General features: G+C 37.6%; 1 protein-coding gene across 5 annotated transcripts in view; it reads left to right on the top strand.

Annotated features, from left to right (window-relative positions):
* Positions 1–19,327, top strand: part of LOC149014594 (phototropin-2-like) — a 46,671-nt gene that overhangs the window by 10,322 nt on the left and 17,022 nt on the right. For 4 of the 5 annotated variants that reach the window (XM_089156410.1, XM_089156408.1, XM_089156409.1 and 1 more), the window contains exons 14-18: positions 1,530–1,606; positions 9,129–9,213; positions 11,476–11,559; positions 16,875–16,955; positions 18,963–19,066. In XM_089156410.1, the coding sequence (XP_089012536.1) occupies positions 1,530–1,606; positions 9,129–9,213; positions 11,476–11,559; positions 16,875–16,955; positions 18,963–19,066 (431 nt within the window). The remainder of the gene's footprint in view (positions 1–1,529; positions 1,607–9,128; positions 9,214–11,475; positions 11,560–16,874; positions 16,956–18,962; positions 19,067–19,327) is intronic. The other variant, XM_089156411.1, reaches the window with a different exon arrangement.

The following is a 19,327-nucleotide window of genomic DNA, read 5'->3' as shown; positions in this document are numbered from 1 at the left end:
TCCAACTTATCCAAGGACAAGCACTAGAAGTCAACAGTTGGAATCTGGCCAGAAATGACAAAATGACAAGAAACTGCAACAAAACTACCCAATTTATCTGCTGTGTCACTTAAAGTTTAGCTTCTGTCATGGAAGTACTGCAAAATCTTGGACATATTATGCTTCTTTGTAGCCTTGATGGGAACTAAATTTTTCCTCATTTATTAGCGGTGTATTGAGAGATGATAAATGGAAAAGATAAATTTCTAAATTTGTGGTTGATAGCTCACTGAAGTCAAAGGACTTGAAAAAAGCTAGAATCATAAAGAAAATAAGTTGTAGAAGGAAAACAACTGTACAGTCCAAATCAAATCAAAAATTGAAGAGCCCCGAACTAGTCAGGTTAGAACCCTTATATTGAAAGGAAAATGTGATGAAATTGAACCTTGAATATTTCAGCATTTTATTCTCTCCAGCAATTCCATTGAAGTAACTACAGTTAGTCTCTTTTTGTTGCAACTAAAGCGTTTACATAATAACAAAGAAAAACAAATGCTAGTCATGGGACATTAGCAATAGTGAAAGGAATCTCAAATTCAAGTCTACTCTCTCAGAGTTAAAAAGGCCTGTCCAAGAGTTTTATTTTTATTTTATTATATTACTTTTTATTTTTATTTTTTTAAATATCATCTAAACTCCCATTGGACCTTGATCCCCACTGCCACCTAATTATTAGGGTAACATGAGATTGATTAGTTCATTGTCATTTTCAATGCCTTCAATCTTTTGCAATGGTGAGTGTTTTGGCCTTATGAGTTTTATCTTTTCTCATGGAATATTTTAATGTTTTGATACTCAGTATACGTGTAATAACCCAAATCACAATGTTCTGCATTTTCCCATGTTTAGGACTTTCTCTTAGTCTTGATGACTATTATTTAGCGTAATATTTTTTTATTTGCTCTTGAATATTAAAATTTATGCTTATTATTAAGCTTTGTACCTTATAATGTGTATGATGTCTTTTATACTTGTATGGTTGATGGTGGCATATGGTTGTTGTTAAACATCATTGATTGTTTCATTCAATAAGAGCTTCCGCACATTATTTATTGTACATTTTATATTGATTTAATGAGAACATCAATTAGGACTTACAAAAGTGGTGTACTTAATTTTATAAGTAAACAATAATTTTAAGAATTCCACCGATGAATTATATAATAACAAGCAAAATTTTTCAAGGAAAGAGTACACTTTGGTGATTGAAATGACTTGTTTACTTGAATTTTGAGTTGATTTATTCATGGTAATGCTTGTTTAGTGGGAGAGCTTAGTCAAATCTGATAATAAATTGATTTGAATGATTATTTTTGTATAATGTAGATTTTTTTTCTTTGGTGTTTGTGCTGCTGCTTTTTTATGCTTTGCTGTTTGCTGTTTGGATGGTGTTATCCGTTGTCCATTGTGGTTTTGTTTTGGTTGTTTTCCTGGCCTGGAATGTCTACTCTCTACTGCTGACTAAGTTTTGGCTCTTCTTGGTTTGATAGATCATTTCACGTGGTGAGAAAATTGGGCTGAAGCATTTCAAGCCCATAAGACCTTTGGGTTGTGGTGACACCGGCAGGTAGTGTCACTCTTCTATGGACTATCTACTGTTGTACTTCAGAAAAGATGGTTTGCACGTTATTATCATGAGGAGTTATATCCAAATTCATGGCTACTATTTACTTCCTGCAGCATCTTGATGAAAGCTAAATCCGTCTGTTAATTTTGGGTTTGGTTGGGTTCTTAGCAGGCCTGTACCCTTCCTTTTGCCTTTATAGGATTTTAAAATTACCAAATATAGTTTGCAGTTTGCACAAGCCCTGCTCTGACTCTTGGGCCTTGTAGAATATGTCAAGTTCTCTAGTGCCTATCACTTTTGTAACTAGGGCCTACATGAACCATATGCACTGCGGGAGTTACATATGTGTCTTCGACATTAAATTAAATTTTACTTTTTGAGTTTTTTGTGTATTGTGAAATCTTTGCCATTGGCTTGGTAGGTTTTTTATGTTATTTATTTACTTTCCTAATTCTTGTTATTAGTTGTTTGAAATTTCTATTTCTGCTTTTTTTGTAATTCACTTTTATATAAAGCTATTGTGAATTTGTGATGGGGTGATAGAATTCTAAGTGTATTGCATCTCTCTTAGCAATCTCCCTCACCATCTTCTTCTCTTCTCCATCCTGTCTGGTTTATTTATTGCTCTTTCTCACATGGTATCAAAGCTAAAGGTAAAGCAGAGATCGATCCAGTTCTCATTTTGTTTTAAGAGTCTCCCTTGCTATCTTCTGCCAGCTTTGTGCTCCCTATGTGCTGCTCTTTGCCTAGTTAGTGGGTCTCCAAATATGAAATCGGTCTTTCACTTAACAGACCATCCAAGCATATGAAGAACATACCTATGGATTCTATATATTGGATTTTTCTTCTAGTTTTGAAGTATTAAGTTATTTTCTGTGTCACCTGTTAATGTTGCTCTGTCTTTGAGGGCTGCTCGTACTTGCCTGAAGGGTGGCAAGATCAGATTTGTGCTCCTTTTAGGTAAGCTTGAACTACTACTGCTGGCTGCCTCCACTGCACCTGCAGATGCTCTATTTTCTGAGAATCTTTCGTACCTACTGTTGGTCTCATAGTTCCTGCTCTGACTTTTTTTCTTTTTTGGATAAGTGATTTTTTTATTAGAAAGGGAGAAGATACAGAATAGACAATCTCCTAGAACCCCAACTGGGAGAAGGATATTCCATAAGAAAAGGCCTTCTCTTTTAACCAGGGTTCCAGACACGCCAGAAAACGCAATTACAATTACAATCTGAAATAAAGATGAGCTTCTGCATCCTTTTGAATAAACTTCGCTAGCTCCCCTGGAAAATCCATTGTTGGTTGAGTTCTATTAGGAGTTCAACTATGTTAGGAGTTCTAGTACATATAATTTTCTATTTCTTATTACCCAAGTGAATGTATTTATGTAATAGTGCTTTTTTCACTTTATTATAAATAAAGAGCTTGGGATCGCACTGATCCATTCAAGCCATTGTACCACAGTCGGTTTTCTCAACATGGTATCAGAGCCAAAACTCGATTAAGAAGAGAAAAAAAGAGAGAAAGAAGAAACAGGGAAACGAAGGATCCCTCTCTCACAATCACTGCTACCATCAATAACCTCATAGCAGCCATCGCCTTGAAGACATGCAATTCTCCAATCGCCTGTACCCAGCAGCCATCGCCTCTCCACCATCACCGCATCGCCTCTGATATACTTTGAAGAATAGATACTTCCAACCCATAATTGATACCTTTTGAGGAAGATAAAATCGATTCCAGAACCATCGATCGCCTCATTCCAGGATTCTAGATGACGATATAGTCTCTGTTGAAGGTTGAAGACGATGCTTTATAGTTCTAAAGCAGACAAAAAAACCAGCATCTATTGAACCCACATGGACCAGACCAGACTAGGGGTCTCTTTTGTGAATTCTCATATATTCAGGGGTCTATTTGTGATTTTTCATACATCCAGGGGTCTTTTTTGTGAATTCGCATTAAAGCGGGGTTTTTTCATCCAAGTGGGTATCTCTAATTATGGCATGTATTACTTCTACCCGTTATGGCCTGATTATTAATGGAGCAGTTGGGGAAGACTTTGTCCCATCTAGAGGGATCCGGCAAGGTGATCCAATGTCATCATCTATTTTAATTCTATGTGCTCAAGCTTTGTTATGTGTTATTAATCATGCTATGGTAAGTGATTTGGTACAAGGAGTTAAGGTAAGATTTGATGGAATAAATATTTGATCTAGTCTTGATCTGCATACCTAACTATCGCTAGAAGAGGACTTGTTGGACGCATTACGGGCACCACTATCAAGCCTATCACCACAAGTGTTCCTTCGGATAAATGGATTTCGAATGACTCTTTTATCATGCTATTCCTTTTGAATTCTATGCATCCAAATATTGCTTATGGATACTTATTACTTCATATTGCAACCTAGATCTGGAAGGCTACTACAGAAACATATGGATAGTTGGGGAATAATGCATAGACTTATGAGCTACGGAAGAAGTTTAATGAGACTACCTAGAAGGAATTGACCGTGGCCCAGTATTATGCTGAATTGCGATCTGTTTGGCAAGAGTTGGATCACTATAGGGATTATCACCCCACTAATCTAGATGATGTGGGTACTTATCAGAAGCATGTGGACAAGATTCGAGTCTATGACTTCTTAGCTGGTTTGAATGTGGTGTATAATCAGATCAGGGTATAAGTATTGAGTTGTTCTCCCTTTCCTACACTATAATAGTCTTAGGCTCTCATTCAGTTTGAGGAAAGCCGCTGATTAGCGATGCTTCATGCTCTTATTGTGGAGAAATCAATCCTGCAGTCTTTTAGCACAAAATTAGATTCAACCAAGGAAATTGTCAAGTGCGAGCACTATCACAAACCATATCATAACAAAACCAACTGTTGGAAGCTCCATGGGAAGCCAGCTGATTTTGAGCAAAAAAGGGCATGGAGAAGAGGAAAACCAAAAGCTAATCTCTCTGAGACTATTCCAACAACACCATCTGCAGTCATTGGTTTTTTATAGGAGGAATTAGCTAATCTCGACGTATTCTTGCAGTCTTCAATTGTGAGTGCAAACCTCTACTACTGCTTCTTCCACTACCCATACCAATTTTTACCTTGCTACTTCAGGTAAAACTTTTACAGGCTTCCATGTTTCTTCGATTTTTGCTCCTTGGATCATTAATACAGGAGCCACAGATCATATGATAGATTCACTCCTCTTTTTTCTTACATTATTCTCTCACTTCCGAGAAAGATAAAGTTCGAATTGTTGATGGCTCTTATTCTTCGATTACTGAAAAATGGTCCATTAAGCATTTTCCATCACTTTCGTTGTCAACAGTTTTACATGTTCCCTCTTTTCTCTACTAACTTGTTTTCCATCAGTAGTCTTACAACCGACTTGAATTGTATAGTGACATTTTTTTCCATCTTACTGTGTCTTTTAGGATCTGGTAACGAGGAAGGAGATTGGATGTGGTAAACTAAACAATGGACTTTATCTGTTGGAGCCAATTGAAGGATTACTTCTGATTTGGCTGCATCTTCTCATCAAGTCCATTCGGTAACGTCAGACCTTGATCAGTGACACCGTAGGCTAGGTCACCCCCCTCTAGGAGCACTTAAGAAAGTATTTCTTGATTTAGTTCTTCTTGAAATAAGGAAGATTTTTTTTGTGAAGCTTGCATTTTTGTGAAGCAGACTCGTTCTACTTATTTACCTTCTCTTCTTAACAGAAAACCTATTCCTTTTGTGTGAACTCATACTGATGTGTGGGGCCCTTGTCGACATGTGTTTGTTACTGGCCATAGATTCTTTGTTACTTCTATTGATTGTCACTCTCATTCTATATGGATTTATCTTTTAAAACAAAAAAGAGAGGAGGTTTTTCGATGTTTTATTGATTTTCATAATATGATTAAAACTCATTGACAATGGCACGGAGTATATCGATAGTGAATTTCAGAGATATCTCTCTAACTTTGGCATAATACACCAGACCAATTGTGTTGATTCGACCACCCATAATAGGGTTGTCGAAAGGAAGAACCGACATTTATTAGAGATAGCCCGTTTTATTATGATTGCTATAATGTCAATACTGAAGTGATGCTATACTCACTGCCTCTTACCCTATGAATAGGATGCCTAGTTGGATACTTGATTTTAAAAGTCATAACAAGATTCTCCAAGGAGTCTCTTCCTTTATTATTCCCTCAAAGGTGTTTGAATGTGTGTGTTATGCTAGAATCACAACCCACCAGAGTAAGTTGGCTCCCTGTGGCTTGCATTGCATATTTTTGGGGTATTCTGCTACTTAGAAGGGGTATAAATGTTATCATCCTCCTTCTGGGAAAACCATTGTGTTAATGGATGTATATTTAATGAGTCTTGCTTTTGCCCTTACTATACACCTCTCTAGGGGGAGAGTCCTAGAGGAGAGGTGTTCTTTCTAACTCTACACTTTCCTCCCACACACGTAGACTCCTACACAACACAACTTAGGAGTTCAAGAAGAGTATCCTGACCAAGAGGAGACTTCGGCCAGTATACATGAAGACTCTAATTCTCCCCCTTCGTTCTTTGAATTTTGAGAAGAACTTGGTCAGGGGGAGACCACTCTTGTGAGCCACACTGTTGAGGTATTCCATAACAAAATTGATTAGAATTAGGAGGTGCAAACTTATTAGAGGAAGAATTACAATCGGCCAAAGCTGATGGAGAAAGGTGACATGTTACCACTTCAGTCCCTTGTTGCAGAATCAAATTCTATTGTTCCCCTTGAGGTATCTTCTTCTAGTCTTTCTATTGTTGTTAGAAAAGGGGTTAGATCTTGTACTTATCATTCCTTAGCTAAATATGTTTCTTATGACTCTTTGTCTAACTCTTACTGTGCTTTTATATAATCTCTATCTTCTATTTATATTCCTAAAAGTTCGCAGGAAGCCTATGTTGATAAGAGATGAAAGCTAGGTATGGTAGAGGAAATGCAGGAATGAAGAAAAATGATACTTGGTAGTTGGTTACACTTCCTCTTGAAAAAAAACTTGTGGGCTATAAATGTGTGTTTGAGGTTAAACAAAATATGGATGGATCGGTCAATAGGTTGAAGGCTACATTAGTTGTAAATGGGTTTACCCAGACCTATGGGATTGATTATCATGAGACTTTTGCCTTTGTTGTGAAACTAAACATTGTCAGAGTTATGTTATTTGTAGCTGTGAATAAAGACTGGAACTTGCACCAACTAGATGTAAAGAATGCTTTCTTGCATGGGGAATTAGAGGAAGAAGTCTATATGGAGATCCGATATGGTTTCTCTGATGACAATACTGCAAGGAAAGTTTTGTCGATTGAAGAGGTCAATTTATGGGTTGAAATAGTCTCTTAGATCCTAGTTTGGACGCCTCCAAAAGGCAATAACCTTTATTGGGTACAAGCAAAAGAATATTGATCATATAGTATTTGTCAAGAAGTCAGGTACCAATATCACACTTCTTATTGTTTATGTGGACAATATTATTATCATAGGGAATGACAGTGAGGAAATACAAAGGCTAAAGGGCTTCTTGGCAAAGAGTTTGAGATTAAAGATGTAGGGAAGTTATAGTACTTCCTAGGAATCAAGGTGGTCAATCAAAGAAGGATATATACCTATCTTAGAGGAAATATGTTCTAGATTTGTTAACAGAAGTATGAATGTTGGGGTGTAAAGCAGTTGATACCCCTATTGAGGTTTGAGCTAAACTTAAGGAGAAGGAGGGAGAACCAGTGGACAAAGGAATATATCAAAGGCTGGTAGGGAAGCTTATTTACTTGTCCCCCACCAAGCCAGACATTGCTTATGCTATGGGAATAGCCAGTTCATGCGTGATCCATATTCAGCTCATATGAAGGCTGTTACCAAAACACTGAAATATTTGAAGGGAATCCTAGAAAAGGAATACTTTTGTCACCCATTGACAATCTAATGGTAGAAGCATACACTAATGCAGATTGGGCTGGGTCTCCTGACAGGAAGTCAATTTCATGCTACTGTGTTGGAGGTAATTTAGTTACTTGGAGGAGTAAGAAACAAAATGTGGTAGCTTTATCTAGCACAAAAGCTGAATATAGAGAAATGGTTCGTGGAGTCTGTGTGCTAATATGGTTGAAAGGTCTGCTAGAAGATATTGGCGTTCAAGTTCCGAACCCTATGATGTTGTATTGTGACAACAAAGTTGCCATTAATATTGCCAATAATCCTGTGCAACATGATCGAACTAAGCAAATACAAATTGACAGGTTTTTTGTCAAAGGAAGGCTGGAGTAAGGGCTCATCCGCATGCCTTTTGTGAGGTATAGAGACCAAGTGGCTGATGTTTTGAGTAAGGGTTTGAAGGAAGGAGCTTTCCTTCCTATTGTAGGCAAGTTGGGTAGGACTAATATTTATGCCTCAACTTTAGGGGGAGTGTTGGTTGAGTTCTATTAGGAGTTCAACTATGTTAAGAGTTCAAGTTTATGTAATTTTCTATTTCTTTTTGCCTAAGTGAGGATATTTATGTAATAGTGCTCTTTCCACTTTATTATAAATAAAGGGCTTGGGATCACTGATCCATTCAAGCCATTCTACCACAACACAGTAGCATGAAATTCCAACAGGGGTTGATGCTTTAATTTGTCTTACAGTCCTGTCTGCTCTAGTTTTTAGTAGTACTGGAAAAGGCCAGAACAATTCCAACAGGGGTTGTTTACTTGATAAGTGTACTTTGTTAAATACATAAGGATACCGACATGTATTTATTGCAAACCCTTTTTATGTAATTGCCTAGGTGCATCATGTCGACTGCTGGTGAGATCTTTCTTATGTCCTTGAAAATTAGTTGGTATACCTGTTGTCCAGTCTATACTAGAAATGTGCTGGAGTTTATGGTTGATGGTTTAGCTGGCCAAGTTTTCATATATAAACATGGGTTTAGGAGATGCAACATCATCTGTTAAATAGATCTTTATCTATAAATCACATAGCCTTGATTCATCAAGTTTTAGTAGTCCGTCTGCAATCACGAGGTCTTACCTTTATACTCGTGATGTGCTTCTAGAGAATGCTGTCATTTTTCTGAAACAGTGTTTCTTACATAATTCGTAATAGTTTGGCATGTTTATCATCTATTTAGCATATCTAACTATATTCAGACATATTCCCGCAATTTTCTCTTAAATTTGTCCCAGTGCTCCGAATAGTACTGATGCTTTAATCCTCAACATTATGTCTAACTAGTGACAGTAATGCTTTCTGAATTTAAATATGTCAGTATGTTTTTGGAACCTATTATTCAAAATGAGACATGATAAACTCATTTCTTCATAATTTTCTTATCAAGACCCACGTCTGTGTTGGGCACCAATGCTTTTAAATATAATTTTCAAAGCCGGAGCCACTGTAGAAACCTATATCAGATTAATTACTTGAATAGTTCGCAGTGGCATGCTTCAAAGGTGCCAAATTTCATTCGTTGGTAGCTGATTAGATTATTTGGTCCATTTTTGCAGTGTTCATTTGGTGGAATTGGATGATACAGGTGAATTCTATGCTATGAAGGCTATGGACAAATCTGTAATGCTGACCCGTAACAAGGTATAAATATTAACAAGAATGGATGAGTTAATTCTTAATAATACCGATTGTACTTGTTACAAACATTGTTTTGCAGCAACTGTATATGACCTGTAAAAAAGTTAGAAAATAAGAAACTGTAAATCCTTTGGTGTGTTTTTTTTTTTTACCTGAGTATCTGCAATTAGTGAGTGATGTTTGTCTCCTATGTCATTAGTGCTGCTTGTTATGGCCATATATGCTCCTTGGAGCCACATGGATTTAAGTTATGGTGTTAATAAGGTTGATCTAGCGAAGGTTGGATCTTGTTTTCCTCTATGTGAACACTGATCTGGCCTTTCCAATTGATAGATGACCTCTGGATTACACATGTGCCAGAGAAAATATTAGCTGGTTGGATCTAGCCTTCCATGATTTGGACACTTACCTGGTTGGTTGGATCAGCCATATGCCAGGTTTAATTCTCCAACTCAAGTGTATAACCCACTCGTGTTGGATTTACTCCCCATGTATTATCAGCTAAGTTTTTTTTCTTTCAAAATAACTACGAATTAATAGATGATGATTGGAATTATGTACCATGAAGTTTGGGTGCCACTTAGCTGTCATGTTGTGGGAAATAGATTTAACCTTAGCTGGGCAGTCCTCCCACCAGAAAGGAGCCATATTTGTGCACTTATCAGTTGTGCTTATATTGAATTTGTGGAGTTTATCCAATAGAAAGATCAGTGGGTCAGATGAGAGGATGGAGTGGTTGTGTTTTGAAGATGGACGGCTGAGGTATTGAGAAATCATTACTATCAGTGTATATGCTGGTCAGTTGAAACAGAGTTTTCTGCATCCTAGTTGATGTACCCGGTACCTACCATAGTGAATAATCTTTTACAAGAAACAGGAATCATACTTTAAAGATCTGCAGGTCTGCATATCCAGAAACACAAATTTGTAATAGGTGATCTTGCGTAATGAAGTTCAAATGTTACAATGCCAAGATTAGAAATTTTCTCAATTCAACAGAGTATATCTTTGTAATTTTATTTTTTTTTTTGGGGGGGGGGGGGTTAGGCGGGAGGTGTAAGAGTTACTCCATGAGGTGATAAAATGAAGGGGAGCATCTAAATGGTCATTTCTGAAAAGGAGAAAGAGATGATTTAATCTTTTCTTAGGAAAGAGTCACAGTACAATGAGTGCTTTTGTGCATGTTGATGTAAGGGGAAAGAACTTGATGGTGCCATTGAAGAATATCATACTGGATATAATGGAACTGCCAAAGCCGTAATGGATTTAGTTAACTTAATTGGTTAGACACAAAGGCTTTGTTGATAGAGTGGGATAAAAAATCAGTTGCCCTTTTCTTATTAGAATCTCCAAGTAGCCATTACGATTCCCTTCATGATCAAGTTGTACAAAATCCTGGAGCCCTGTTTAACTGCCATCCTCTTCTCATTGCTTTTTGAGGGGCGCAGTCATGGACTCTGTTAGGACACTAATGTGGAGGGGCACCGTAGGGGATCATTTCTACTCAACCATGTGAGGGACAGAAATGAAGGACAAGAACACTTGGCCGGGACTCATTGGAGAGCAGCTACTTGTTGGGAATATTCAGAGGGTATGGCTGACATGGAAAGGGGTTAGGATTTGTCTTGGACTCTTGGGGCAGTGGTTTTAGGGTATATTAGGGGAAAGAGGGGAAACGGTAGGTAGGCAAGAAGTGAGTAATTAAGGCATGATCTGTACTTGCAGGTGCTTGTTTTTTTTTTTGGGGAGGGGGGGGGGTGGCGATTGGCCTTAACTAGGAGTTATTGAAGTATTTCCGTTGTTCATCCCATTTATTTTCAGTGTGTGAGTTGAGTGTGGATTGTGAGGTAATTGCAGGTTTATCTCACCAAGAGAGGAGCTCCATTGCAGGTTCGGTTGAGGGAGTAGCTGGGTTCTTATCAGACTCTGAAGCCGATTACCATATTTGCCTCCTCATGGAACTTTTTGAAAATTTCCTTTTGATTGTCTGTGACATCATTATAAAATAGGATATCTTTGTGTTTTGGGCCTTTGGCAGAACCATGTGACTTCTGGTGGTTTGAAAGGAAAAGATTTTTAGGCTACACTCCCTGCCATCCCTGGGTGAAGTTATCCATTGATGTCTTCTTTTTGAAATGTATTCTTATTGAGAGTACCCTGTGGACTCTTGAGATCGTCTCCATTGTGAATGGAAACTATTTTACTTTAGGATTTTAAGATTTGCACTGGTGGTGAACTTCTATAGGAAACTTCACTTGTTTGCAGGAATGTGGAGTAGATCCCCGAACTTTGTATTATAGGAGAGAACAGAATCTAGTTGGTGAGAAGAAGAATGATTGTCTTCCTGAGGTAATTGCTTATCTCAAAAATAAAGCAAAACATTTTCAGTGTAGGTATTGGTATTGCAACCTCTTATTCAGTAATCTTTGTTGCTTCTGTTTTGGTTTCGTTCATGTTCCCATGGCGATAGTGATGTAGGATCTTCTGTTTCTTCAGTTAAGGTTAGGCAATGCTAGGGGAGTTAGAATAGCAAAACTGAATGTAGATCGGCGCTGTTAAACTTTAAGTCAATTGCTGGATTTGTAATTATAACGCATATCTCATATGAGAAATGGTGTCAGGTTAATTATTAGGATTTGTGGATAAAGGTTGAGAGGAAAAAGAATGGGGTTTGTGGTGAAGCTGCTCACTGGAGCTATAGTTATAGCAACAAACAAATGAGACGGCATGACCCAGAACAGAATTCAGCTCTTTGTCAGCACTCTCACAAGTTGCTGACATGGCAGAACCACATTTTAGACTCCTATACATGTTTTAGCAGGCTTTTTTAGAGCATTTAGTCTATGGGGCTGATGTGAGTCGAATTTATGCGTTGTTTCTTCATAGGACAGATCATAGGAGGCAGCAGCTGGAGGAAGTGAACAAGACCAGGTAGTTAAGTTTATCACTGAGAGCTACATGAATTGGAAGTAGAAGTCATTAGAAGTTGAATCAATGAAGCAGAAAGGGTCTGGTTAGAGTTGCAGGCCCATTCATGAACTGCTTGTTCGTCCATCAGTCTTATAATAAATTTCCCGCCCCCCCTTCCTTTTTCATTGTAAGTCCAGTTTTAGTTACAATGGTATCCTTGATGACAAGTAATTAGTGAGGATAATATGTCAAAGTTTAAGTAAAATTAGTAGGGTTTGTGGAGATATCATAGCATACAATAATGTCTCCAGAACAGAGCATAGGTAGTAAGGGACAAATTGGAAAGCCCCAGCCAATCTTATTCATGTGTAATCAGTTCTTTTATTTTGATTAACAATGTATAGGATTTTCCATTGTCGTTTCTAAATTCTTCTTTGAGATCTTGCTCTGCTGCATATGGTTGTGTTGAAAGAAACGATTGTAGTAGAATGGTGATGCAGAATTGAAGACATATTTACAAAAAAAGAAGCCCATTGGGTTAGGCCCATCAAAGGCCTAAAGTTGTCACTTGAACCAGCCCATGGCCTTTATGGGCTAGGGCTGTTTTAGTGGGTTAAAGTTAGCCCACATATGTTGAACTTCATAGTCTAGACCTAAGCCTAAGTCTAGTTTTTAGAAAGTCAATAAAAGGGGCTTTAGTTTGAAAATAAGAAAACTCATTGTCAAAAGAGTTCTCCTTTGTCAAGAGTTAGGTAGTAGTTGAGTCATTAATAGGTAGGTGGTGTTAGCTAGTGGTTGGATGTTGCCATTAATATTTATGTCTCTTTAGAATGCTATATAAAGAGACTTATGTAAATGGTGAAAAAACAACTTATGAATTGAAATCAAATTGCTTGCTAGCATTCCTCCTCTTTGGAGAGCCCTTGTGTTTGATCAAGGTAGGTTGGTGTTCGATCCAATCGATCCACCTTGCGGTGTGAAGCCCGGGTGTTACTTTGTTGTCCTTATTGTTCTCTTAATTCTTTTATATTGTTCCATCCATTCTTCTTTATAGCATACTGCTGTTTTGAAGACCTAGTTAGTCCTTGTTCTTAAACCAATATCCTTGTTCTACCACTTCGGTTTTCAGCCTTCCATTATATCTGAATTTTATCTACCTTAAGTCCATCAAATTTGCAATTGTCTCCCTGTGAAAAGGTCCTATTTGGCTACTGTTTTGATCTTTCAAATACAGTACTACATTAAATGGCTTATTGATCCATGATCTCAAGCCCTTTATTTATAATAAAGTGGAAAGTAGACTATTACAAGGAATAGAAGTTTACATGAATGCAAACTCTAATTTAACTCCTATACAAACTCTTGTTAGACTCCTAATAGAATCCAACACTCCCCCTCAAGTTGAGGCATGGATATCACACATGTCCAACTTGACCAAAAAAGTATAAAACATCTGTCCAGGTAAACATCTGCAATTTGATCTTCAAACTTATAGATTACGTATGCCTTATAGACTTCCATTTGATTTGTCCTCATCTTTACTGCAACTTTATGTCTCCAAGGAAGAACGCCCAAGTAAAAAAGTAGAATCTTCAAATGTTGAGAAGACTAAATTTCTGCACAAATCTGAGGGAAAATATATTTTTGGGGTAACAATAGCTAGGGTAAAACAGCCAAAGTGAAAGTTTTGATTTGTAGCAATATTACATCTTTAAAGGGAAAGTTTGCCAAGGGACAATCTCCAAAGGTAGGGGAAAATTTGTCAAGATAAGTGACAATCTCCAAAGGTAATAGAGATCAAGTTCTGCAAAGGTCAAACGACAAGTCTTTTGCAAGGTTAGATCTCCAAAGGGAAGATGTCAAGTTAAGGGGCAAATCTCCGGGGTTAACGAGAGATCAAGTTCTCGCACGAAAGATCAAAAAGATAGCTCTATAGCAATGTTAGATCTCCAAAGTGGAAGATTGCGAAGGTAAGGGACAAACTTTCAAAGGTAACAAAGATCAAATTCTGCATAAGGAAGTCTACATGAAAGGCTTTGAATTGTAGACATCTTCAATCTCCCCCTCACGTGTAGCGTTACACGTGGGAAGATAATAACAAAGGAAATTCCAATGGGGAATCTTGGAAAGGAAGAAATTGTAATGGTAAGATAAAAGTATCAGGAAAACAAATCTAGAGAAAATGACAAAATTTGAAAGGGGGTTGACCGAGCCTACGGTGCCACTAATGAAGGTCTGATATTACCGAATGGACCGGATTAGAAGATGTAGTCAAAGCAGAAGTAGATCCTCCAATTGGCTCGAGCAAATAAAGTCCATTTCCCACGACCAATCTCCTTCCCCAGATCCTGAAGTAGCTAGGTAGGAGTTGGTAGGGGTAGTAGAGGAAGCAGTGGTCGAGGCTGTACCGGCAATAGAAGACTGCATAATACGTCGCAGAGTAGCGAACTCCTCCTGCGAAAAACCAACGTCTGCAGAGGGTGTGGTGGAAACTGTCTCAGAAAGATTAGCCTTTTGTTTTCCCTGTCTTTGTGCTCGTTTTTGATCAAAATCAGCAGGCTTCCCATGCAGTTTCCAACAATTTTCCTTGGTATGATATGGTTTGTGATAGTGCTCACACTTGACAATCTCCTTAGCCGGATCAGATTTAGTGTGAACAGACTGTAAAGCTGATTTCTCCATAATAGGAGTATGAAGCATGACTAATCGACGACTTTTCTCACACTGAACAAGAGCATAAGACTGTTCTAGTGTAGGAAAGGGAGAACGACTTAAGACTTGCACTCTGATCTGATCGTACTCTACGTTCAAACCTGCCAAGAAGTCATATACTCGAATCTTATCAATGTACTTCTTATATGTCGCCACTTCATCTGGATTAGTGGGGTGATAATCCCCATAATGATCCAACTCTTGCCAAAGAGATCGCAACTCAGCATAATAGTGGGCCACAGTTAGTTCCTTTTGGGTAGTCTCATGAAGCTTCTTTCGTAGCTCATAAACCTGTGCATCATTCCCCAACTGTCCATATGTTTCAGTAGTAGCCTTCCAGATTTGGGCTGCAGTATCAAGTAATAGGTAACCCCGGGCAATATTTGGATGCATGGAATTCAAAAGGAATGACATAATAAGAGAGTCGTTTGATATCCATTTATCTTGTAAAACACCTGCGGTAGTGGGTTTGATAGTAGTGCCCGTAATGTATCCAACTAGTCCTCTTCCAGCAATAGTCAGGTAAGCAGATCGAGACCAGATCAAGTAATTTGTGCCGTCAAATCTTACCGAAAGAGAATGAAAAGTGGAAAAATATTCGGATCCAATGGGAGCAGTAGTATCATCAATAGTTGTCATGTTGACAAAATTATCTGCAATTCTTCAGTCTTCACCCTTTCGAAGTGTAAGAAATATCGCAGAATGCAATAGCCAAACAACCCAAACAGATCTACCTCTTTTTTTTTTTTCTTCAGTAATGACAAATATGTCCTTGAAAAAATGGAATTTGCAAATAAATCTCAGAACTTATACAAATTTACATATAAGTCCCAAGCTTCAGAATCGCAGGCTTCAGATGAAGAATCAGACAGAAAAAATTGCAGGAGCTGAAGCCGAAGTTGTTGCAGAAGCAGCGGAAGTTGCTGATTTCTTCTTCTCTTCTTCTTTCCTCTGTTTTCTGTTCTTATTCATTGAATCGAGACGGAACAGAATCGTCTTCTTCTTTCTTTCTTTCTTTCTTTTTTTTTTTTTTTTTTTTTTTTTTTCTGTTTCAGTTGGCGACCAAGATGGTACTAAAAAACTGCCTAGAACTGAAGATTGGCGATGGGTTTGAAAAAAAATCAGAAGAAGAAGAAGGTAGGTTGCTTCCCAAATCGAATTTAGGCTCTGATGCCATGTTGAAATACAATGTTTGGCAGAATGGCTTATTGATCCATGATCTCAAGCCCTTTATTTATAATAAATTGGAAAGTAGACTATTACAAGGAATAGAAGTTTACATGAATGCAAACTCTAATTTAATTCCTATACAAACTCTTATTAGACTCCTAATAGAATCCAACACACTTCCTGTTTTCAGGCCATTTATTGTGTCTCTTTGCAGCAATGGAAACTCAAAACCAACTTGACAAAACCCTTATTTCACCTCAACTCTTATTCATACTCATACTTCTACTTTTCTGTACCTTAACAGCAAGCATTTACTCCACTGATTCCATCTTAGCCCATTACAATTATAGGATAATTTGGAGCTTGTTGCTTTATTTGGAACGTTGGTTCTGCATTCAATTAGGAAGATTCCTTGTCTCTTCTACGTCAGCTCTGTTCAGAAGTGGACAAGCTTAAGAATCCTAGATATATACTCGATAATGCACATGAATGTCTGTTCACAAAGTATTGAAATTAAATTTTACAATCACTACTAGCTTGGCAACCTTCTGCGGGGTTCTGGGTTAAACAACATAAATCATGAAGCCCTGTCTGAATAATGATGAGACTCTTATCTTGTTAATCATGTTAAAATGAGTATTCTTTGTGAAGAAGGAATGGACAAAAGTGTAAACCAGTAATTTGGTTTCCTGGACTTTAATTTCTGCTTTCTAATGAGATGTAAGTCTTGTTATGAGTCTTATGACAACAAGCATGCTGTAGCTTCAAACTATGTATATATATGTAAATCTGTATGTATGCATGTATATATATTGTTTATGTCAGTAAAGTTGATTTGCAGCGTTAAACATGCTGTCTCATTTTTATTGCAGGTTCATCGAGCATGCCTTGAGAGAGAGATTGTCTCATTACTGGATCATCCTTTCCTTCCAACATTGTACACTTCTTTCCAGGTTTAGTCATTTTCTTACAATGTTCAATTTGTTCATGCTGTAATTACATAGAGCAACTTACCTATTAAAATAAGATTTTAGTTTTTCTTTGAATGTGAATGCGTCAGTAATAGCTCATATTTTTAAATTACAAAAAGAGACAATTGATCTTGGAGTTAGAGCTCTGAGAAATTTGTTAATCAGAATTATTCTAGTTTCCTCAAACTCAACTCAACTAGGTCTGTTGCCAATTAAATAGATCTGTTACAAGAACTCTGTTTAAGTAAAGTCAGGACTCAGGACCCATATTACTGTCTGGATTTATTCACCTCTCTTCCTCTTCTCGTGTCTTGATGGTGAAACTGTACAAGGCTAACAGGATTATTAATCAGACTTGTTCCTGTATAAAATACCCTATTGTCTTTTTCTTTTTCTTTGGGTGATTTCATACAGACGGAGTTCATCAAAATTGGGAATCTGCATCAATTCCCTGCTAAACTGGAACTGACGACGGTCAAGTCCTGTCTGTTCTCTAATTGTCCAGTGAATCAGTGATGAGGAAACATGTTTCCTGATGCTGTTAATGTTCTCAATGTATAGTTGGAGAGGCCAGATCAGACAGACTGCTTGAAACCACATCTGCCTTTTTTCCCCTTTAATGGAAGCCTTTGATAATCACTCTTACAGTTTGTCCCTCCATATTACTTTACGGGTTATGAATACCGTAATTTCTGCCTGGCATGGCCTTGGTCTTCCTTCCTCTGAAAAGGCAGGGCCTTGTACACTGTGACATCCTTGTTTCTTCTTTTCTTGGTTGTGAATTATTTATCCACAAGAAAAAAGGTTCTGTCTGGCTCACTACTTTAATTGTTTTCCATTTCTGTAATGTTCTTCCTCTGATTTTCTCCTTTTGGATCACTTTCAAGGCTAGATTTCGGCATCATGTTGTGGTACTAAATTTGAACCTTAGCACCTAGGATTTTAGTTATCGCATCTGTCGCAATTAAGGTTTCTACTTCCAATATTTTTTTTCCATTTGCTTTATTAGCTGTTTCCTAAACAATATTAGGCAATAATCACTCTTGGATTGGAGAGAACCTTGTATTATTGTCTTTTACATTATGATTACCACAACCAATTATTTTCATTGTTATCAAGGCAATGCCAAAGTTCATTGATGCCTAGTTAATGCCAAGGTGCCCAAGCTTGTTCTGGTTATGTTTTCCATATTCATGGTATGTTTCCTTTATCTTCTGGGTCTACAGAAGGATTGGTCACCTCTGGCATCAATATCCACTTGTTGCTGTGTGATGATGGTGCCTAGACAACAAGCATTGTAACTCCAGAATTTTCTCATCTTCAATGGAGCATTTGGAGACCTGTGATTGTAATAGTGAGTCGCACTGAGATGTCATATTAATGGCAGCAGTTCCTTTTACCTAATGGCATGCTTGACTAATGCAAAGTTTTGGTTGGTCTTCTTGGCAACTAATGGCCTGGTGTATCAGACATTACTAGACTGATAATCATATTCAAATTCTGATACAACCTTAACAGCTTGACTATCTGTTGAACCAAAGCATGTTTCAGGTAGAAGTGCTCTACTGTTAAGTTGCAATGCACACTTGATTTTTCTGCAAATTTGAAGAATCTGTCTGCTAGCAACTGAAGGTAGTTGAACTCACTGTTGAAAAGGAAGTGGGAAATTTGTTGTAATGATTGTGTAACCTCCTCAAAATCCAACTGAAGTTGAAATTCTGTGACAATTTTATTTATTTTTTTTCTGTGTCAATTATGGCTTTGACAGAGGTGATTGGAGGGTAAGGATCCTCGTAGCCACCCCCATTGGTTTGGATAAGGCTTAGTTGGATCAAGTATTTATCGTTTAATTTATGCTTCATCTGTGTTCTTGTTTCTGAGTCTGATATTTGTCACCAAACCTGGTTGAGTATTTGCTGTGAATTCTATTTATTCTGGGAGAATTGTATCTTTACCATGATTTTTACAGATGCTCCTTTTATTCCTCAGACTGAAACACATGTTTGCTTGATAACGGATTTTTATCCTGGTGGGGAGTTGTTTGCCTTACTTGACAAGCAGCCAATGAAGATATTCAAAGAAGAATCTGCAAGGTATCTCGTCGAACATTTCTGTTATATTTCAGACCCAATTCCATGGGTGTTGTACCAATATATTTGGTTGTTGCTAGTTGATTTCCTGTTTATCATTAACTTTCATCATTTATGGGTGCTTTTGTGTTGACTAAGGGATCCAAAGAATTTCTTGATTGTTTTATGCAACAACAGCAGCTCAGTCTTTCCCAGCTAAATGGGTTCAGCTACATGGCTCCTCCAGAGCCACGCTTATTAGTATTTACTAGTCCTCAGCTATGG

The sequence above is a fragment of the Hakea prostrata genome, chromosome 5, assembly GCF_041222555.1.
Source record: "Hakea prostrata isolate BN-2017 chromosome 5, UWA_Hpros_2, whole genome shotgun sequence".
Classification (NCBI taxonomy): Eukaryota; Viridiplantae; Streptophyta; class Magnoliopsida; order Proteales; family Proteaceae; genus Hakea; species Hakea prostrata.
Note: the sequence above shows the minus strand (reverse complement) of the source record. Positions and strands in the feature narration are given on the sequence as shown.